The sequence below is a fragment of the Pseudopodoces humilis genome, chromosome 1, assembly GCF_049639895.1.
Source record: "Pseudopodoces humilis isolate 2021_Gansu_Grassland_sample_001 chromosome 1, ASM4963989v1, whole genome shotgun sequence".
Lineage (NCBI taxonomy): Eukaryota > Metazoa > Chordata > Aves > Passeriformes > Paridae > Pseudopodoces > Pseudopodoces humilis.
This window is the reverse complement of record NC_142200.1, coordinates 88367872-88391106: the sequence shown is the minus strand read 5'-3', so window position 1 is coordinate 88391106 and position 23235 is coordinate 88367872. Positions and strand designations below refer to the sequence as shown.

The 23235-nt window shown below is 39.3% G+C and overlaps 1 protein-coding gene across 8 annotated transcripts in view; it reads right to left on the bottom strand.

The window, feature by feature from the left end:
- Window positions 1–23235, bottom strand: part of HIVEP1 (HIVEP zinc finger 1) — a 127728-nt gene that overhangs the window by 93173 nt on the left and 11320 nt on the right. Inside the window, exon 3 of one of the 8 annotated variants that reach the window (XM_088066334.1) lies at window positions 2501–2543. The exons of the other annotated variants lie outside the window; for them this stretch is intronic. Within the exon in view, the coding sequence (XP_087922460.1) occupies window positions 2501–2525 (25 nt within the window). The 5' untranslated portion in view covers window positions 2526–2543. The remainder of the gene's footprint in view (window positions 1–2500; window positions 2544–23235) is intronic. 8 annotated transcript variants of the gene reach the window in all.

The following is a 23235-nucleotide window of genomic DNA, read 5'->3' as shown; positions in this document are numbered from 1 at the left end:
TTAATCACTGGGGTGACCCCAAGACTTGCCTTATTGCACCCAGCTCCACCCATAGCTCAAACCCCTACTGTACACCTTAACGAAAACTGATGGATACAGATCCCACCTTCCCGAGAGCAGAGATTTGATTTCACTTTGCATCCACTGCTCCTTTCTTTGAGCTCTCCAGGGGCATGTCAGCTCTTTGCTTCTGTTCTTTTCACCCTTCCTTAAATTTCAACTGAGGGACTTAAGCAAAAGCCACCTATTTTAAACTGGTGGTGTAGAGACCTTTCCAGAGCAATAAAAAGGTAGGACAGAATTTTCTCTGTAGGTAGCAGACGGGCAGGGCTCATTTTTGACTATTCATTTTAATGCTGCCATGATTTTGTTATAGTATTAATTATGTAGGAGAGCACCCACAGCTTTGTATAAGCATATTTTTGAATTATTTAGAACAAAATAACATGGAAACAGTAGTTACTCAGCATTTCTGCAAACTGTGCAACTCAAATTTTAGCACTGATCACAGAACATGCTGAACAGCAAATAATGTAGTCACCAATGTGCGGGCCTTGAAAGATGAAAGTATGGGTTTATTCTACAGGTGATTGTCCCATTTGTAGTAGTACACATGCTCAAGCACAGAAGCAAAGTAGGATTATTAAGTGCACTTTATGTACTTTGTGGATTCAGGTGGTTAGCTACTTAAGAACATAAAACAAAACAAAAAAGCAACCCCAACCCCCTAACCCAGACGACATCACGGGTGGAAGATAAACCAAGTTGAACAGTATATTCCAACTCCATTTTTGCCATTCTGGTTTGAAGTAACCCAAGGTGAAAGGGCTTTATATCCTAAATCCTAAAGGGATATAAAGTTCCCAGAGTTCCATATTATTTCAACCCAGTTCTTGGCCAAGTCAGTAATAGTTGGATCAGAAATTATAGAAGAATATAGCTGATATTTGACAACATGGTTTTGCAGCCACCATGGAGCACCCTTCCCTCCTGGCTCCCAAATCCACCTGAGCCTCTGGTCCTTGCACAGGACTGTAAAACCATCCCCTTTCCTGCTGAGGATGGAAGCAGCGTGGGGTAGCAGCTTTTAAAGAGTTCCCTCCAGGCTAACGAGGAAATGTCGAAACGAACCAAGGGTGCAGTCATAGCTGTGTGACTCTCTGAAAGAAAGCATTTAGAAACAGATTCATAAACAAGGGGATTGCAGCTGTCAGTAGGGGCTTAAGACCCATAATCGGGATCAGGCAACACAACGCGAAGCGCGGCATTCGCCGCAGCAGTTACTACACTTCTGTCCCTTTTCCAGCAACTTCTGCTGACTCAGGAGCACAAACTGCTGACGTCCCTCCTGGGAGTGCCTCTCACACACTCCCTTACACACACACACACACACAACGTGAATGTGGAAAGGAGTATGAAAGTACAAGTATATGTCAAAGTACTTAAAAAATATATATGTATATAAAATTCCATGCTCTAACCACCTCTCTTTTTAAAAAATTCTCTCATTAAGTGCTACACTGAATGAAAGCAGCTGAACAAACAACCTTGGGAGTACTGGAAGAAATACAGTGCTGAAATTTTGCGGGATTTTAGCCCACTACAAAAACCCATGTTTTTTTTGCCCAATCTGGAAGACAAATTATTTCAATAAGTGAGGATTTCCCCTCTTTTCAGGAAGAAAAAACTCACTATGCATGTGTAGAACATTCTAAATAACCAAAACCATCACGGGACTTGCTCTGCATAGGTCCCCACTCCAGACACTGCAAGGCAACACTGCTCTTCTATATGTGGGATGAAAAGATCACACAAAAATCTGAAGTACCGCTTCTTGAAACATACGAAATTACTAGTTACAATAAAATGCATACACACAAACCCAACTGATTTTATCTAATACAAAAATCACTTGAACTGAATTTTTTTCCGAAAGGAAGATGAAAAGGTAACACAGAAAAGCAGCTTGGGCTACAAAGTGACAGACTTCAGCAGGCATGAGAGCAAGCAGGCAAATGTTAGTGTTAATACTATTAAGAACACTGTCTTGCATATACAAGCAAAACATTTCTTTGGCAATCTCCTAGCCTCAAACACTTTATAACCTTGATACCCAAACTGAACTTCAGCACATTTGATGCCAAAATCCCTTTGGCATCTGCTTCAGTAACTGTTAAAAAAGTATTTTGTGTTTTGTCCTTTTTTTTTTAGTGAGATATTTACTCAGGTATTTAATCAGGGAGTTTTCCTCTAAGCCATTGTTACTCTTTTTTTTTATTTCACTATCCCAGGCCAGCCTCACAACCAGATTTCTATCTTCCATTGACTGCCCAACTTGCACTCTCCCAGTTAGGCAGGAGTTCTGCGGAAGAGAGCTAAAGGTGACAGCACACAATAAGCTAGATAAGCACCAACAATATCACACTCTTACAAAAAAGCAAATGTTGTGCTGGATAGACAGCAAGAGAGGTCTGTGAGGAAAGCCTTCTGCTGTACTCACCATTACTAGATGCCAACAGGAACATTTTGGTCAAGTTTCACTGCTGCTCTCCATGAGATACGTGGACAAGTCGGAAGATATTCAGAGAAGAGTAGAAAGAGGATAAATTAAGTATCTAATCTAAACAAGAGGAAACTGAAGGCAGAGAAGGTAACAGTCCTCAATTGTTCAGGAGGAAGATTCAAAGAGGAAATTAATACATTTTCAAATGTGAAGAGGAAAGACTACCACAACTGTAAGAAAAGCTTTCTGACAGAAAGAAAAGCACATGAATAGATTTTATACATATATATGTTTATATATATATATGTATACATATACATCATAGATGATATATATTGTATCTTTTTATTAGGATAAGAACATAGATATATATGTTCTGTAGAGATGCTAGCTGCTGTCAGAAATTACTTTGTCAACCTTGTCTTAGCTGGTAAGCAGGTCAGATCATTCCTTGGGCACACAGCTCAGTCCTGTGGTTTTGCAAGCAGGCAAAATGCCTTGCCCTTCGCCCAGCACTAAAGTGCCCACTGAGGCCTATGAGAGGAGCAGTCCCCTTATTTTAAAATACAGAAACAAGAGAGACTTCAGTCTTGCTGTCCCTGGTAGTCCTGGGTGAAGGTCAAGTACAGCCTGCCCATCAACAGCAAGTCTAAGGCAGAATGATGAAAGATGATGTAGCCATGTGGAGTACTGCAAGTCACCTGAACTGCACAAAACCCCCAGCATCTTTCCACTCAGCTACAGAGAAAATAAAATCCGGGGTTTGCAGTTGGCTGCTAAGAGGTCTAGAAATAAGAAAGGGAAAACGTCTACTGCAACACTACTTTTCACTTCTTTATACTTTACCAGCACAATGCATGCTATTTGAGGACATCAGCCTTTCTTGCACCCTCCATCTATGTAAAGTATGTAGCTTTTTCATCTCTTACATGTATTTTGTCTGCACAGATTACTAGTAGTTTGGGGCTAAAAACTATTTTACTTATGTACACCAAATCCCCCAAAAAAACAGTGATCTTGCTCATTTGATTATAAGCACTGACCAGCCGTTAGCTGTCCAAACAAGTTGCATCTCCCACCTCACTGTGATTTAGCTACAGCTACAAGTTCGATTCAGTCAAAGAAATTCTTTTTCCCTGCTAATATGAATCTAAATCCACTCTATCAGTTTAAAGCCATCACTCTTTGTCCATTAAAAGATCCATTAAAAACGTTCTAGATTAGGGCTTTTTTGTGAAAATTGACAGGACTGCAGTGTGGGTAAAGATCTCAGCCACCACACATACGCATTCCTTTGGCTATTCCTTTTACCACAATGCAGAAATTGGCAGTGTATTATATTGTATATACTGAAGCTCTCTGAGAAAACAATCCAGGCAGAGCAGAACACCTCAGTAACAGCACTGCTAATATGACTAACACATGCTTGGTTTAGCAAAGTTTCAGCAACTCGTTTTGGAGTTGTATCTCATGCTAACGAACTGTTGAGTTTAAGTACAGCAGCTTTTAACAAAAATTTATCAGAATCATCACGGGGCAAACACTTACATGGTATAGTCACGACCAAGGGTGCTTATCTGAAAAGTATATTTGTCTTCCCTGCACATGCATTAGCATTGTTGGATTTGTATATATATATATATACAAATATCAAACACACACACACACGTTCTCTGAACTTCAAGGAAAATAAAGTTTATTTTATATTTCTATTCATCCTCCTTTTTTTCTGAAGAAGCCAAAACGTCATGCAAGGGCATGGCAGATATGCCCTTTGCTGACGGGGTATCAACAGCTGGCCTGAGTGAGGTTCGTGTGGGCCACAGATGTCATGCTGCACTCATTTGTAAAGTACCCAGCAGCCACTCCTCAACTCATTTTGAAATCACAGAATGGTTGGGGTTGGAAGGGACTAGTCCAATGCCTCTGCTACAGCAGGTTCACCTACAACAAATGAGAAAGGACACTTCTTCCTGGTTTGTATAAAATTCATCAGAAAACCACTGTTTCCCACAGCAGTTAACTTAAAAAAAAAGTTAGGTAGGCATGCATGTGCAAGGCTGTTTTCTTAAACACTTCATGGACTAAACCCTGGCAGAAGGGTGGACATTCTACAACAGCTGCTTTACCAAAACTGGGTAGCTAATATGGAAGTTACCCCCTTTTTCCTAAATACCAAGTGCACTGGTATTAGCAAACTATTTAGACACTTAGGACCAAAATTAAGGAAAACCAAAACAAAGCTGCAGTTCAGATTAGAGAAGGTGCGCCCATTTAACAACTTCCACTGATTCCACCAGAACTTAATATATTCATATTGGCATCTGACAGGTAATTTGAAAAAAAATGGGCTTTAAATTCCATTTTTGAAGACCAGTGTGCTTGGTTACACAACATGTTACAACCAAGTTTCTTCTACTTGGAGCATTAGGCAGTTATAAAAGGCTCTAATGACATCATAAACCTTGCCAGTGTTTGATAATTTCTTAAGGGATTTGATAGAGGAAACATAAAGTTACAGAAATCTCAGTTTTACTTCTTAGGTTCCTAACCTTCTCAGCAGAGCAGTCATGTGGAAGAAACTAATGTGAGTCACTAGATGAAAGAAGGCAAGTAAATATATTTTAAGTTAAATTTAAAAAAAAACCTAATAGAATAAGCAAGCTTCAGGAAGCTCTAGCTGAAGACTGAGAATCTAAGGTTAAGAACACTACTAAGCTTTAGTGTTTTGTAATAAAACCTCTAATTTCATGATGTGTTCAAGCCAGCAGTTGCTACTTGAATGAGCTTCCAAATTCAGTGGATTGGGCAGCAAGGGCTCCATGCACCTGTGGCAATCTGCTGCTGAAAAATGCAGAAATATCTGCTCTATTCCAGCCATGGCCCATTCCCCACTGCCTCCAAGGTCACCCCTCAGTCAGGGGTGATGCACTACCTGCAAGAAGGGGTTTTCCCCACACACTGCAGTCCTTCCCCAAGCCTCTCCAGCATCACGTACGTCCCATCGCTGGCACACAAAACACACCACAGAAGGCTTGAAAATTCTGCATGGCCTCTTTTCTTTTAGGAACAACAGAGACACTGTTTACTACAGAATGACTTAACAGTGCTGCTTTAGGGGGACACTGCTGGCTTTACTTCTTTAGGATGTAAAGGATGATTCCTTCCTCAGGAGCTAAGAAGGATGAAGCTGTAACTCATGTAAATGACAGTAACTAGTTGTTTCTGCCATATAGCATGTCCTGTCCTACCAGGGAAAACATAAATATATATGGAAGAACCAAGTTCTGCCCCCAGAGTTACAGTAACTTAACTCCAACAGGAAGAAGTGTGCCCAAGGAAAACTCAGAAGGGAATTTTTTCCGTCACCTTTTCTCATATATGAAATATATGCATGAATAGCAATATCCCAGGATTAGTCGTTCCGGTATTTGTTTTCCATTAAGCAGTATGAAATTTGCTTTAGGAAGTATGTTTTGTCGGTTGTCATCCATAGCTTGTTAACCAATATATTCATTTAGGGTCTACACATATGCTTTTTCAAATATAGACATAAGGGAAAGTGAAAATCATGCCAGAGAGCATTGGTTAGTTCCCAGGAAAGACAGCATCTAGAATCTGGCAGCCTTTAGACAAGAGAAAAGTACAAACACAGTCAGATGCAAAATTCTGAGTTATTTGTGTGGACAATTTTTTTTATCTCAGTGATCCCAACTTCTACAATGATTTATAGCTTAAATTTGTCTTATTTTTAAATGCAAAATACATACCACGGTTTCCTCCTGTTGTAGTGTACTAGAAAATGACATTTGCAAAACACCTTCCCACAATTCTAAGTCCTTCCAGAAACTTATTTTTGCTGGACATTTGATGTAATTTGTAATTTACTATATTGCTACCAAACCTTTTACAGAAGAACAGTTGGGTTGTTAAACAGAAAATAATGAGTGCTAACCAATAAAGTAGAGAAGGAAAGTAGTCACACCAAATCACCAGAACACACTGAGACCTGGTCACTACCACCCAGCAGAAAGTGGCACAGTGCTCCCCAAGGTCAGGCTGAAATTTAAATTACTTTCACACATGAAGCAACAAGAAGTCTTGGATCCTCCCAAGAGCCACAGTCAGCAAAGTCTTCTGTACTTCATGAAGCCTGACTCCCTGCTTGGACAGGGATCAGCCTCCCTACATGGCACCTGGCATAAGTGCAAGCCCAGAAAAAGTCCCTGCTCCCCAGCACCGGTGTCCTTGGGTGGCAGCTACCATCACTGAGCAAGGAATCTGTACCCCACATTCATGTACAGCAAATAATACGTTCTACAAAACCATTGTGCTAACAATGAGGCTCACTAATTGAGAAAAGCACACCCATTCTGAGCCGTCTATTTGGTTTACTGTTTTGTTATAGCCAAGATGAAATAATCTTACCTCAAGCTCACAGCATTTTTCTTTTAAACAAAAAGATACTGTTGGTTCTGTTAAATAAGCCGAAACAAAAGAAACAAAACCAAACCAAAAGAAACCAAACCAAAGAATATCCTCAAAAAGCCCCCAAATCCCCACCATCTGCAGAAGTATCTGTCTCAAGGCAGATAACAAGAGGAAGCTCATGTCAAACATCCCCTGCAAACACTCCCTCCAGAAGGCTGTTCACCCTGCAGTACTCAATTCCAGCCTGTCCTAGGAGCTGTCTGGCTTCCTTCCTCAGCAGAGCTTCACTTCCAAAGCTGGGAGTCACAAGCACATCTGTGTTGAAGAACATCACGGGGCTGGGGAGACAGGCACTGGAGTGAGGCTGAAGCTGGAGCCTCCACTCAACCACAACTGCTCTGTGCAGCTGCTCCTCTCACTGTGAGGAAGAGATGTCCATCACTTGGTGGTCATCCATACACTGCCCTCTCTTTATTTCTCAGGGAATGGCCCTGTGCCCACCTGGGCTTGTTTGTCAGTCCACTTGGCAAGAAATGATGTTTAAAGACAAGGCTGGGTGCTGGAACATAACACTGCTGAGGGCACTACTGAAGGTTTGGTAGCCATCACCAAAGGTAAATTTGTTCTCTGCTGATGCACCTGCTTCTTAACACTTGAGTCCTGGAATGATGGCTCTAAGCAGTGAACTCTAAATTTTAACAGGGCTTCTGCATGCATGGTTGAGTCTAAGGTATTTAATACATTGCAATCGTAAAAGAGATCTGTAAAAAGAACATATTTTTATCACCATTTAAGAAGAAAAAGCTATTTCTATTGACATTAAAAGGAGGCCTTTTTGGGTTACAAAGAAAACCAAGCAAAACCTTCAATTATGTTCAATGTTTTAAATTCAAAATTAGGAGTTTATTCTGCAAACTGATTGCACCATGAAAGGGGAATAAAACCATTCTGTGTGCTTCCTTGAGGTTTAAGAAAGTAATTAAATACTGCACGTTTATAATATTTTATTTGCCTCAGCTCCTGAAAAATATTGAGACACATAGGGGGCCCATTCAAATTTTTGATCTAGTTTACTTGAAAACTATTTAAAGGAAATATTAACTGATATATACATTGCTGAATCCCTCTGCCAATACTTGCTGATTATCCCAGCAGTTTTCCCTGCTACTGCTGTAAGAAAGAAACAGCCAACTAATTCATTAACCAGGAGGTGCTGATTACATACATATTGTTATCAAAAGCACAAACTACACTTTTTCCCCTTCTCTCAGTTACAGTAATTTTAGGTGCTTGCAAAACAAGCAGAGAGAAAACATTCAGCCTGAAACCCAATACTTAAATAATACTTGGGCATTGCCTCCTTAGGAACCCAAATAAGACACAGAGAGCATTTGTACACTCAAAGCCTAGCTACACACAGCTAGGAGCTGTTCTTGATTAAGTATTCTATTTAAAAAATAGGTAAATTTGAACAGACACAGAGCACTTGGTTTTGTTCCAGAACTGGAACATTCCCTCCCTTTACATTTATACATCCTTTAAATGCAATTAAATTTGAAATGTAAAAAAAACCAAAACAAAACTAAGAAAAACATTTTTTTCTTGCGTGGCCCAACTACAGAAGATGTAGTTATACATGTAGGGAATGTATGCTGCCCTCTTATAAAATTATTCAACTGATTATTTTCAATTTTACATTCAAGTGAAAAATGGCCCCAAACCCATGAAAAATTACCTAGAATTTTTATCAGCACTTCCTGCCCATATATATTTATGAATACCAAAATTTGCAGCTACAATAAACTCTCCAATTATTTTCAGTAATTCATCACTGTGATGACCAGAACTCCCAAAAATTACTAACTGTAGAACAAGCTAGCTGCTGAAGACTATTTAGAAGTATCACCCTGCAAGCCCAAGTCTGTCATTGATTTAATACATCAGGTTTGGTCCCCGAGTAAAAGTAATAGCTCACGTTAATGTCATACATAATCACAATAAAGTTTTATTGCTCTAGAAGACAAAGTGCTACATGATTCAATAAAGTGCTTCTAGTGCATGATGCAAGTGAATTATCACAATGGAAAACACAGGAATTTTTTAAGGATGCTCTTCAGCATCAAGACCTGTTCCAAAATAAGATTTAGGGCTATGATAGGATCAGCATCTTGGCTACCACATAACTGAAGACAAAAGAGGAAAAAAGGAGCTTAAAAAAAAAAAAAAAACCAACAGAAACATGATGTGAAATTTTCTTCTTTTTTATTCTAGTAAAGATTTCCTCTTACAAAGGAACATTTTAAAGGCAAAAGATGCCTATGCAGAGCTGGATTCTCAGATTTTTGTAGCTATAGAACACCTTGACCAAAATTGTAGAGAAATAGGTTGAACAGAATATATAGCAACAGTTTTTGTGTAATTTGTTTTATGCTTTACATTTTTTGTTTGTGCTAACTCAGTAATCAAGGACTTAAACCACCACCTGGTTGAAACAAAACTAGTTTTTGCCTGAAGTTTCTCCAGCATCTCTAGTCACTATGCAAGGTCATGCTGAGGAGTAATGACATCTAATGCCAGGAAAAGCAAGACTTTTTGCCAAGCAGGCAATGTCCCGTGCCTCCCTGGCACAGGGCTGACAAAACAAAGGCAAAGACAATAATCCGTGACTCTGGGAAACGTCTGATTTCACTTATTTAGCCCTCCAAAAGAAACACTGAGACCCATCACTTTAATTGAATTCTATACAGCATCAGATAATATTTGGGCAAGGCATTTTCACCATCACCAACTTCTGATGTATTTTAACAGCTCTTTTCCTTCTTTTCATGATAAGCCAAAACATTCTACTTAATAATATTATTTTGCATAATCTTGGGCAGAATACTAACTACAAAAGGCAGGTGGGATTTACCTTCAGGAAGCCCAATAGCTAAAGGCAGTAACTTTTCAGGGCTCAATGACAAAAATATTATGTGTTTTATAGTTCCTACAGCCCTGCATCATCCTTACAGCATGAGGTTGGTAACTCATGCAATATTTTCAGAAAAAGATTTCCCTTACTAGTCTGGTCACAAAATCCCATGGAATTGCATTAGGTTCATAAAGGGTAAAACTGAGTATTTTTTGTGCAAGAAGGATGTCTAGTGCAGTAGTTCAATACTGCTTCTAACACTTATCATGTGAGGGCTGCTGAGGGAATGGGTCGCAATACTTCAATTCAATGAGCTTCTGAAGGCGTGCCCCAGCCCCTGACTGCAATAAAGTACCTTTATTCCCTTCTCAGTATCTCGCACAACAGCTGGATATCCATGCCCAATATTATTCTGTGCAATGTCCTGAGTTATACCACAAATGGCTTACATAACACAGCTAAACCAAACTGCTCTGATGGCGGTGATGAATGGGGACTCTGTTGTTGCAGCCCTTGCCAACTGAGTACATCACTCTCGGTTCCGCTAGCGCCGAGAGAGGACAAAGGCTATATTCTCTCCTTTATGGCAGCACAGCACAGTGATGATCCTGTAAATTAAAGAAAGCACAACATGCTGACAACAGACTCATTACTACCTTCTTACTCTCAGTTCCAATACATAAATATAGCAGAGAGTTCCTCACATTGTGCTGAAAATAATGGGAAAGGGGAATAAATGCGGGACAGCCTTTGCACAGCTCAAGAACATAGATCCCACTTCCTCCATCTGGATCTAATTTTGTTGTGTGTTTTTTGCACCAACCATCTATTCTTATTCTTATCTTTTCTTCTACATATTTTCAGAGCATACCAGTAATTTAAGAAACTATCTTCTCTGGATCAGGAAAATCTATATTCCTATGAGAATCTTCACCACAGCCTCTTGTAATGTCATATCTCTCACCATTATCTTTACTTCAGGCAAATAGAAAAAAATAAGTTTGAGGAAACACCTAAGAAAGTTTCTTTCATAATTGTATGTAGACATTTCCCATAAAGGTACGTAAATTGCATAGTTCTGACTCCTCTGTAACCCCTTGAACCTCTGTTCCCTGTCTACTTCTCCTTTCCTCCACATATGTATATATATGACCTGGGCTGTCTGGCTTCTAGGTGTGCGCTCAATATCATCAGGATATTGAAGATAACCTAAATGGAAACTTCAGAAAGTGCATATCTAATAATAAAGCTGTTTGCAGAAAACTGTGGGAATTCCAGAGAATATAACAAGCCTAGAAGGATTAAGTATGCATACAGAAAAACCAGACTCAATTCTGATGTCCCAAGAGAAAACACTTCTGTATCAATACTGTGCTTGCCTTAGGAACAGGGAAATGCCCATCAGCATCCATATTTTCACTTAAATCAAAACAAAACCAACCCCCCCCCCCCCAAAAAGCAAACAAAAGAAACCACAAAAAAACCCCAAACACCCAACATGCACAAATGTATTACACCCAGTACCATTAACAGCTACAGTAATCAAAGACTAAAGGGTACCTGACCATGCCCAACACAGCCACCAGTGCCTCTGGCTAAACAGCCCCACTCATACCCAGCCTAGACAAGCCACTGGTTAAAAAAACAACCCAAAAACCCCTGGAAGTGTTCGTAATACGACATTTCATGGGGATGACTACATTACAATTCCCATCATGATTAGAAATTAGATTCAAAATTGGAGAAACAGTGAACGTAATCCTACTGCCAGGAATAAAAAAAAAAACCAATCAAAACAAAACAACAACAACAACAACAAAAAACACCCTGAAAGTCCTCAGGGTGCACCCTGAAAACAAATCTGCACCTGAAACAAATCCCTCTCTGTACATTTGGGATATACTCTCATGCTAACAGAAATACAAATTAAACCAGTCAACAACAGGAAACATGTTTTCTTTTTTCTGTGTTTCCAAAGGAAGCAGAGAATTTGGTGCAAATGTTACCCTTTTCTCAAAGGTGGATTTCTACTGAAGTTAAGGCAAGCAAAAAGTCACTATGTGAAACCTTCACAACACAGAGGAAACATGCAGCCCATCCCCGTCTATGACAATAATTAAAATTCTCTGCCAAAAAACAAACCCTGAAAATAAGCTTAGGAAGAGTTCAACCATTATTAGCAGCTTAGATTTTTAATAAAATAGAGTGAAAAATATAGCTACTCATGGACACATGTTGGGCTGAAACAGCTGCTGGTGTAAGTAGTGCCCAACGCTAGTTTTAAACTGGATTTGTTGGAGCAGAAATTACAGTCCTGAGCAGACTCTATGACACAGTGACTGATCTGAGTGTCAAAGGGCAGTGCTGACAGGTCTACAAGGATCTTTTGTTCACTTTCAGGGGTGAAACTGTATCAACTGTGGCAAAAATCAAGACACAAACTCTGCAAGTGCTGCTGACCTGTCCCACATTGCTTCCAATTACATATGGTCCTTTAAACCATTCTTGCAGAGATACTGGTGAAACCAGTGACAGTCTGACCCCAACCAACTTCTTTGCCAAATAAATGAGTAAATGGTCCCTGTGAGTAAACCCTGAGCAACAAGAAAACTTGTACCTCCTGGATGCAGCCACAACAGGTTATCTATGCCACTCACCTGCTTCTGCAAGGATTTAATCAGGAGAGAGTGTACTTTGACATGAAACTCCACAATCACTGAACCTGGATTATTTTCCACAAGGGACATACAGTATGGCAGGAGCAAGAAAAAAGAAAAATCAAGGGTTTTGATGTTGCACAAACATGCCTATTTACCTACTGGACATGAATACTGAGAAACACCCACTCGTAAGCTTACTAACTTCCATGCAGAACTTAACATTTCAAATTAGCAACCACTCAAAAATATGCTACATTTAAACATTCCAAAATCAAAGCATTTTGGGTTCCCTTATACAAGATTTTTTACAAGTTTAGAAAACACATTGCCTGACCTGTGAAGTTCCTCTACTCCCTTTGGCTTTTCCCTTTTGAATTTTCCTTTTGCTTACTGAGAATGTTTTGAGGTGGGCTTTTTGGGGGGTTTTCTTTTTAAGATATTTGTTTATTGAAACACTCCATTAGAAAAGGACAGCACTGATACAAAATTATTTCTTTAAATCAGTCACACGTTGCACTACCATGTAATTACCTTGATAAGAAGTCTGACAACTTCTGCTTACATGCCTTAACTTGCTCCTTTTCATTCTGTAAGATATTTTGAAGTCATTAACTGGAAGTTACAGTATCCTCTCTAGTACACAAAAGGAGCCTTCATCCTGCAACCACAGTCATTTTGTGTCATTAATCTGCTTCATGATTCAAGCACATCTGGATTTCTGGTAAGAGCTTATGACCAGTAATAAAAACTATAAATAACCTAACTCAGTTTGGACTCCTGCATTCATTTGGGAAACTGTCAGCAGAAGCTATCCCCTTGGTTGTAGCTGTATTACTCAACATGCAGTGTGCAGGAATTGTTTGTGGAAACATTTGATATTTTTAGGCCTGGCCTCTCAATGGGGATTCCACGCTGAAAATAAAGGTATCATTTATACACTCAAACCCCTTATTGAATCCTCTGTTACAAATTTACATACAGGGGGTGGAGGGTGAATTGCTCAGTTATAAGCTGGAATTTACAAATGTTTTTAAGCACCTGCTGAAAATAACTATGAATTATGCTCTTGACATGAGTACATGCTTCTCATTTTCTGCAGAGAAAAAGACTTGGCCCGATCCAGGACAGGATGTAAAATGAATCAATACTGAATGAAAACCCACAAATCTGCTTTTCTGATTTCTAGTTCTTGTCTTAGTTGGTCATATATGTTCTTTTAATCTAATTTTTCAGGTAAGGTACTCTATATATACTATTTATTGAGAAAAAGAGGAACAAATAAAATAATGCCTAAAGATATTTCCATGGGCATTAATCATGATTAGAAAGGGATAATCAGGAAGAAGCAAAGATGACTCAGCTGGAATACTGGAATATTTACTGCCGTCCTTCTCTCAGCTGCATGCTCCAACATTAGTGTCAGATAAGGACAGTTACAGACAAAGCTTTTCTTTGAAAATATATTTATCCACTTAACCGCAAACTACTTTTTTTGGTGACTGTATGGAAGATTTTGATGCTGAGCCTGGAAGCATTTCTATACTTCATCACCACAGGAGAGCAGTTATTAAGAAGGGGATGAAGCAACCACCATGACTTGGAAGAACATTCCTGTAGCAATTCCTCAGCTCCAGCTTCTGAAGAAAATGGGTGGGGTGATTGGATTTGCTTCTGGAAAAAGCTCATCTTTTTTTCCAATTAGCTTTTTACTTAGAAGACTGCATTGTTATTTTAATGAATATTTAGAATAGCTAGCAAGAGCACCAAAAGAAGCTAAGCAATGTGTGGATCCAGCAGTTTTACCAAGGGAGCAAAAAAGCAACTTACCAGGAGTAAGACATCCCTTTTTCCACGTGTTGGCAGACTCCTGGATGATTTGCACACGACAAAAAGATTGACACAACACAAAAAGCAGCAGTGTGACTTCACACACCCACGCTGCAGCATCATTAGCCCCCTACAACTTCTAAACACTAAGTAAGCAGATCTGCAGTTCTCACACTGGGATTTACATATGAAGCAGAAGGAACGAACCAGGCTTTTTAAAATTCGTTTACCAAACACATTTTTCTCACGTGGCCACACGTAAAGAATAAATCCATGTCGATTTTCACCAATGCAGCATTGCACCAAGGTATTCAGCACTCCTGGGCACACAGATGCAGCAGTAGTTTTCCCCCTCTGGGCAGCCAAAATCTATTCCCTCGGTCTTCCTATGAGGATCTCATTCCCGTGATTCATGTTTCATGGTTCCTAGGCTAGTGCAGTTCCACAGGCATGAAGTCAGCTGCTCCACAGAGGTTGCATACAGATGAGAATTCCACAACCTGTACACAACTGGGGCCAGGCTCCACTGAACCTGCTGGTGATTCAAAATCAAGAGTATGTGCCCTAGGCCAGTGCACAGGCTTGCTCTACACACAGTTCCTCATGTTCAGCAGCATAACTGCAAAATTCACTGCAACAGCCCAGCTGAACGGCAGACACAAACACAATTGCAGGGCCACAGAGAAGGACTTGGCCACTACTGAAGGAAATTAATTCTCAGCAGCAAGATATCCAGATGTTAATTACTTCTCAGGATGAATTAAAGTCTAACTGTGTCTTCAGGCGCTTCATTTCAGTAATTCATTCACCACAGAGAGCTTCCCTCAGATAAAAGTCATAAAGAGTAAAGTGTAGCCTGAGCAACTGGTGATGCTGTTCAGTCGTGTCCCACTGGCAGTGTAAGGCATGAGCCCCTGGACAAACTTATCTGTATTTCATTAATCTACACCCTGTAGTGGTAGGCACAAATACATGAGCGGGTGGCTCTTGTAAAGAGAACCAAAGAGCTCAAACATTTTAGGGAAGGGTTCTGCTGGAAAACACTGGGTCAGCAGTAACCACTGCTACCCAGGCCAACCAGGAAAGACCCAGCTTCATTTCTCAGCATGACCCAAACTGATCATTCCAAGGAATGATCCATCAAGGACTTTGGGCACAACAGCTCCTCAGGCTTGTAGTAGAAAGTGGGTGCCCACACAACTTGGTTAAGCTGTCTCTTAAACCTCCTGTGCCTCTGCTTCTTTACTTTGTGGTAGTTGTAACAGCAATATCTTATTTTCAAAGGTCTGTTGAAATAAGTGCAGCTAAAAATATGGAAACCCCAATGACAGTTGGTGAAAAATGTGAAAAGCAGAAGGGGAGGGAAAAAAAAAGAAAATTATGAAGAAAATAAGCCAGTAATATCAGTTATAGACTTGCTCACTATGAGAGGAGGGCGATTGTTCCATTTGTTGCTTGCATATGTTTACTTTCTATCCCTTCCCAGTCCTCAAAACCTCTGCCAGCTCAACAGCAGAAGTCTTCTGTGTAAACAGAAGTCTTTGCTCTATAAGCCCAGGTAGAAGACTAATAAGAAACCTTGCAGAGGATATCAAACCTAATGCAACACAAGTACAGCAGAGGGAGGGGAGAAAAGGTCTGTGTCATCAGAAGGCACAGAAAGGATACTGAGTTTGCTTTGGAAGAAGGAAGAGTCAAGTCATCCTGTGCAGGAATTCCCTGTCCAACTCATTAGCACAGTCCACTGTCATTCCTTTCAGGCAGTCACATTAGGGGAAGAGGAACCATGGCTTTTCAGAAGTGTCCCACCTTGCTGATGTTATTCCTGTTTGAATATTCCCCTTCAAAGTTAAACCACTCTGCCTAATAACAAGGATTGAGAACAGTTCAATCCTTGTGTAAGATGTCAGTTTTTAAAGAGGCATCATTTAAAAGGCAAAGGAGAAGAAGCAAACATAAAAACAGGGAGTCATGAGAAAGCAAAGGAGGGGAGGAAAGGAGGGAAAGCATTCCGTTTTGCCTCTCTACAGAAATTGTTTTGATACAGTATCCCTGTTGCATGAATTTTCCATATGCCTGTGTCAGATCCACTATTTCAAGCCACAGAGCTGTCAAATGCTCGTTTTTTATGGCATGCTTACGTGGCAGGCCAACCTTTCTGTTGAATCAGTCATTTTTTCACAACGCTGGAATCTGCAGCCCAGAAAGATGTGCATGCTCCCTTGGCCACAAAACACCAACTTTGCAGCCGAAGTGAGTTGGCAAAGCAAACCACTACCTCTGGTACCTAACAACCACCATCAGAATCAGTGCTTTTGCATAGGAAAAAAAACACATTATGAGCAACATAAGGAATAGTAACTATTCTCCACACACAAAGGAAATACAGATTTAAATGATCAGATGCTATCATAGATTGGCAATTCTTAAAATGATTGAAAAAAAAACTTCCAAACTTTTCTACCTGCTCAACTTGCTTTGTCTTTAACAAAATGAGGAGCAGGAGACATTTAGTTCATGAACAAAAGCCTTAATGCTTAAATTAAAACTCAGTTTTGTAACTCAAGTGACACAAACACTTTTTCCTTTAGTCATATCTGATTGTGAAACTCCATAATCCCACAACTGAAGTAAAAATATCAGTCACATCAATATCACTTTACAAAGCTGAGGGGGGGGTGGGTGAACATTTTTTACCTTACATCCCCAGCATTTAGCATCTGAAAGATTATCTCCATTTCTCCATGCCTCATATTTTGCTAAAATAAAATTGCATATTTAAATACAGCCTAAATGCTAATCAGGATATAAACATTTAAATAACAGAATGCAGATCCGTTAATCAAAACTGATTACCAGCTTGCTTTCCATTTACTGGGGGGCTCTTCTGTAAATACTGCCTTAGTTACTGTTGCCAAAATTGTGTTTTTAAAGCCTCTTGGAGAAAAAGCCGATTACTTATAACATTGGCTCAAGAGACACATTTTAGGACAGTGTTTCCTAGAAATGTGAGACTGCAATTTACTTGCAGGTAAGGACTACATAAACGTGCTTCTGCATTAACCCTTTCGTGTTATCTTAACATGAGGCTTTGTCTCCTCTCTCCCTTTGCCTCATAACAGTAGATTTTAAATTATTTCATATTTCTGAATGCCATTGCTGAACTACGTGGTTAGCCAGAAACTTTCAGCCCTGGAAAACACTGACCACTACATCCTTTTCAGGCCAATATTTCCCACTTGTAAGAAATTAATGTTGATTCTCACCTGTTTCCAAGTATTCTTTAAGAGCTTTTATAAATTAATACATCCAGCTATGGAAGGCCAATGCTGGTGAGCCAGGACTGCCACTGACCATGCTGTGCAAATCGTGGTTTAGTAGTCAAATTGAAAATCAGAAATTCACAAGCAGCATTTATAAGATTTTACCGCTTGACTTCAAGCAATACCAAGGTCCACAGGAAAATATATTCTAATGGCTTCAATCTATCTTTCACCCTTGAGGCTACAAAGTGACGCAAGAAAGGAGGCCACGAGGCATGTGGGGCACATCAGCCCGCTTATCACACACAAGTTTCCTTTGACTAAAGAGATCTGCTGGAAAATCTCATCAGCGTTTTGCTAAAGCATGGATGTTGAACAGTCAAAAGAAAAACTGCTAGAATGTGACTGTTCTAAAAATGGGAAAACTGAGAACTTCTCTTGGCAGTTCCCCTCTCCTCCCCTTCCCCAAAAAGGAACAAAAGTGTTAAAATTACTGTAAAAGTTGGGAAAATATTCCAATATTAACCCTTTTTTTTTGCACTTTCAAGCAGTCTTAAATGTATTTATACAGACCTATGAGAAATACAGCCATATGTACGCTTTCTCTTTTATCTTGAAGACACTGTTTGTAGAAACACTGCCTAAAGTAATGGGGTCAGTTTTCAGATATACTGAAAATCCATTACTTGTCCTTGCTTCCCGAGCATGTTACACACAGATATCACATCCTTCAAACCCAGCTTCTCTACAGCCAACTTCTTGTTCTGCTTTCTCAAAGCACTATACAGATGTTATTCCTGAAGAACACACTTTAACTGTATTTTTCAGTATCTACAACTTAGTTCAAGGAGCAAACTGAAACACGTGAGCTGTTCTCAATATCAAAGGTTTGTCAGGTTTAAAAACAGAAGGAAAAACCAGGCAGGAATAAGATGACACTATGAATTTTTCTGTTTCCTAGATGCCCACTAGACTGCTTGTCATACTTGCATTAGCATGCAGAATGGTAGAAAAGAAAAAAAGCACAGAAGAAAAAAGAAGCTGTTAAAAAAATACAGTCTTAAAGGAAAATATGCTATTTTTATTTTTTTTAAACGGCATGACAGAAGATAGCCATGAGATACTGGGGAAACATTAATAATTAAAATATGTTTTTTGCCAAGCTCATCTCCCACCTGTGTGCCTATGAAAATGTCCCACCAGCTCTGGGATGTGCCTCCATCTGTGTATGATGCCCTCTCACTCTAGGATAGGATTCTAGCCTAATTAATGAATCTAAGAGAGAGAAGATTGACCCTTTCAACAGAGAAGCAGACCCACATTTTAGCAGCCAAACAAGACAAACTGGCTTGCTTTCTTCCACTGTAGCAATGGATTTCATGTACATGAACAGGGATGGCAGCCAGGTTCTGCAGCAATTCTGGTACCAGACCTTGCTGAAAGGGCACCAAGGACCAATTGCATTTCATAAGTCTGACAAAAGGAAAACCATCTGGTATGAGAACATCAATTGGTATTGCTCCTGGTATCTCCAAAAGTTACATCACCATTTCAGAATTTTAAGAAAGAAAAGGAAAAAAAGCACATAAGGAAAACACTATTCTGAACATACTAATGGACATACATATCTGAATATAGCACACATAGGTAGTGTTCTAAAATAAACTTTGCATTTTATTGTCACAGAAATGTATGCTGTTTAAAATAAAGAAAAAAAACACCAGGGGAAAACAAAATTAAATGTTCCATAATTTGTTAACACAAAAAAGGGTACTATCACACCTCCTGACAAATACATGCAGTACTTGAGACAAATGCAGCAAGTCCTCATTGTAAACTACAAAAAGACATGTTTAAAAATTACTAAATAATTCCTGCAATAAAGTTTAGTGCTTTCACAGTTCCTAATCTGCCTCTTGGCCGCAAAAGCACTGCCCTTACACTGAAGAAGGCAATTCTCTTTCATGACTCAAGGCATTAGACTATGCGATGTATGTATTTTGTTCTGCCTCTTGACATGGAGAATTACAGGAGCACTTGGGTACATTAGGTATTATACTCATAAAAATTATAGAGTATTTTAAACACTATTAATACATACACCATTGTGTTTTCTTTATGAACCTATGACAGAAATACTTCTTTCTGTAAGAAAGCCTAAGGCAGGGAGAAAGATAAAATCCATATATCTACTGAGTACGAGACACACACTCTTCAAAAAGCACAGTAGATAGAGATTCCTTACAGGTAATGGAACAGCAAAACCACCACAGCAATTACATTTTAAGTGCCACTTCCATACACTTTTTTTGCTTTTTCCTGGCTCTGTATTCTGTCTGCATTGCAACCTTTAAGGTGCCTGCAATCTCCCATCTGACTTAACAGAGCTCAGTAGTTAAAAACATTGCCATTTAATATTAACTTACCCTACTTCCCAGCCCCCAAAATTAGGCCAAAATTCAGAGGAAATCATGTGGTGTGCTCTGGATATTCCATGACTACCACCGCTGGCAGGGAGTAAGCCACATATTTCATAGGTAACTAGGAACACACACACAGTTGTTTTGTAGCGACACTACACCACGGGCTCCTGCTGAACCGCTGCTTTTCCTCCCTGCAGCTCATTCCAAACCTTTCCCAGCTTCAGCTCAGGAGGTCTATCCTAGGATTTACAAAGGGCACTTGCTGGGAATGTATCTTTTAAACACACAGGAATTCAGAGGGAAGAAAGTTCATGGGGTATTTAGAATGTGAACATGCATTCTCTAGTTACTGTTTCTGTTGGTAATTAGAGATGTTAAATCCAGTTTACTGAATTGGCCACACGCATGCAACACAGATTAAATTTTCAACTACAGAGACTTTTTCAATTTTGCCTTAGCAAAAATCCTCCTTCTGCTTTTCACAACCTGTGGGTCCTTACAAAGACATTTCTTCTTCAGCCTGCCACCAAAGGTCATACAGGAATTGCTAAGCCAGCACAATCTCTTTGAGCAGCCTCATTCTGAGAGAAGCTTTAAGGCATTTAAAAAAACTTTTATTTAAAAACAAACAGCAGTGTCTCACTTAATGAACTAGAGTTTCCCTACTTCCCCCATAAATGCTTTACTGAAAGCTCTAAAAATTTGCCCTGGTGCTTTATTTCCCTCCTCCTTCCTCTTAATGTAAATATTCTGAGTTATGATATATTTAAACAAGTGGTGGGAAAGACTGCACTTTGCCCAACACATGTGATTTGGAAACTTAAAGTCCAGTTTATTCATTTTACATAGCAAGGAAAATCTTACTTTTACAACTAAGAGCCCCAGTTCCTCTCTCCATAATCTCATAAGCCATTACTGAACTGAAATGCTTAACACAGAAGTGCAACATACCAAAGAATGAACCAGCCTAGGAACTTCGCACTGGTATAACCAGCTCCCTGAAAATGTGTGGTTCTAGGAAGTCTCCTTTATGTTTTCCAGCATAAACATTTACAGCAGTTTGCAATTTGAAATCAAAATATCTGATTGTAAGAAGAAACTCAGAATGCACACCATGATAAGGAACAATTCCTGGATTAAAAACCAAAGTAGAACAACACAATTCTCATAACAGTCTTTTGCAAAGTTTCCTGAATACATTAAGGTGGGCTATGAGCGACTGTTTTGAAGGTAGCAACTGACTGTGGTTAGAAAAAAAAAGTATTCTCATCTTTTCAACCATTTTGCAAAGGGTTAGGTCAAACAGATACTCCCACACCTAACATACAGAGAACTGTGTTGTTCCTGTGCTCCCTGCCCAAGGTCCTGCATGCCTGTCTGTCCAGCTAAGGACTGGGAAGTCTTTCCACAGAATCCTCACCTGGAGTAGCAGGTGTTTGGGACACAAGCCCTTTCAAGCATAGTAACACTGGCAGATGCAAGTTTGTAGGAAGCAGTTACTATGCTTGCAAATTCCTCTTTATATTTTTTATTAAGGAGAATTAATTGGAATGAGGTATTTTTAAATGGTAACAATGTTCTTGGAGAGTTTATTGGGCTGGATATAAAACATGGCAGCAACACTACCACAACTGCAAAGCCCAGTGGGCTGAAAACTTCCAAGTCAGACAACCTTGCACAATTCTGAAGCCCTAAAAAGCCAATTGTGAAAACACAAGACCACAAGTCTGCTTTTTTCAAAGGAGCCATTTAAAATGTAGCTGACCATAAATCTGCAAGAAGGCTCTCTTATCCAAGGTTCTCTGGAATTTTGCTATTTACATGTTTATTTCAGTTGGTTACATATTAGTGGTGGCTATTGGGTTTTCCGTTTGTTGCTTTGGTTTTTTACACATGCGCACACACCCCCATTTAAAGTTACCTTACATACACACTCATGGCAACCCAAATAACAATTCTGAGATGCAGGGATTTAGAAAACACCAGAAAACTAAACAATAAGCCATATTCCTCTAAATGCTCATAAGGAAGCTTGGTTCTTAGAAAGTATAATTGTTCTTGGCCTCAAAAGACTGGTATTAGTTTCATCCCAAAGCCAACTGCCTGCTGTAATAGAAATACTTGAAAGAACACTGTTGAAATCTTACTTTTTGTTTCTCTTTTCACAACTAACATTTTCTTCATGACCTTCCTAACACGCTGGAGTTCATGCTTCAGCAAATGTCAAATTCTGTAGCATTTCTTACTCCACGCTCAATTAGCAATAAAGAAGATACAGATGTAAAGGTGAGGCAGAATTAAAGACGTGCACTGTTTCCACTTCACTGTATTCTGAAAGAAATCTAAACTGGCTTATATATAGCTTTCAAGTCCCAGTTCACTGCTATGTTTTTTGTTTCCATAGGAATTCAATTTTTTTGACATTACCATTGACCATTCCTTTCCAGCTCAAGCCTGATATCTAACTGCAATTATAATGGTTTTCTATTCCATAAAAATACAATTTGTTGTTTCCTGAAATCAAAAGAGCAGAACTAAGCTCCTTCCTTCATTCTTCTACTTTCATCAACATTCTTGCAGGTATTTCTTTGCAATCCTGTTACCTGGAATACCATTCTTACACCTTCCTCCTTCATGTTATTTTAACTCCCTTTCAGAGCATCTATTTTCACCATGGTCTATATCCAGATTCTCTTTGTATTATCCAAATTTTCTTTTCCCAGTATTTAGCATGCATATGCAAAAATCTATAAATACATATTCAGAGCTTTCAGTGCCAGCTACAATCAAGTTTAGTTTTCCGGACTTCCTTTTTAATTTCTTAAATCTCAACCAATTTTTTTTTTCATTCTGAATTAAAGGTCTAAGCCAAATTTTAGAGGGAGTGTTTTATTTTATTTTTCATTAAGGTGTCAGCTGAGACCAGTTCAGTTTCCTGCTGGCTTACCAGTACCATTAAAGTCATCCATTAAAAAACTACATCACTTGTGAAGTTTGGAAATTTTTCAGGAGAAGGGTTCTGGAAAGCAAAGCAAGGAAAGCAGAAACAGGGAACTGTTTTTTTTTTTTTTGCTGTCCTCATGAAAATCTAGACCTGCTTTTGGGCAAATAAAGAAGCTCATTTGCTGCTCACAGATGACAAATAGAGGCTTACAACATAGTTTCACCATGACTTCAAGCAAGAGGCTCAAGGCAACCCCTGCCTCTGTGCTGTCTC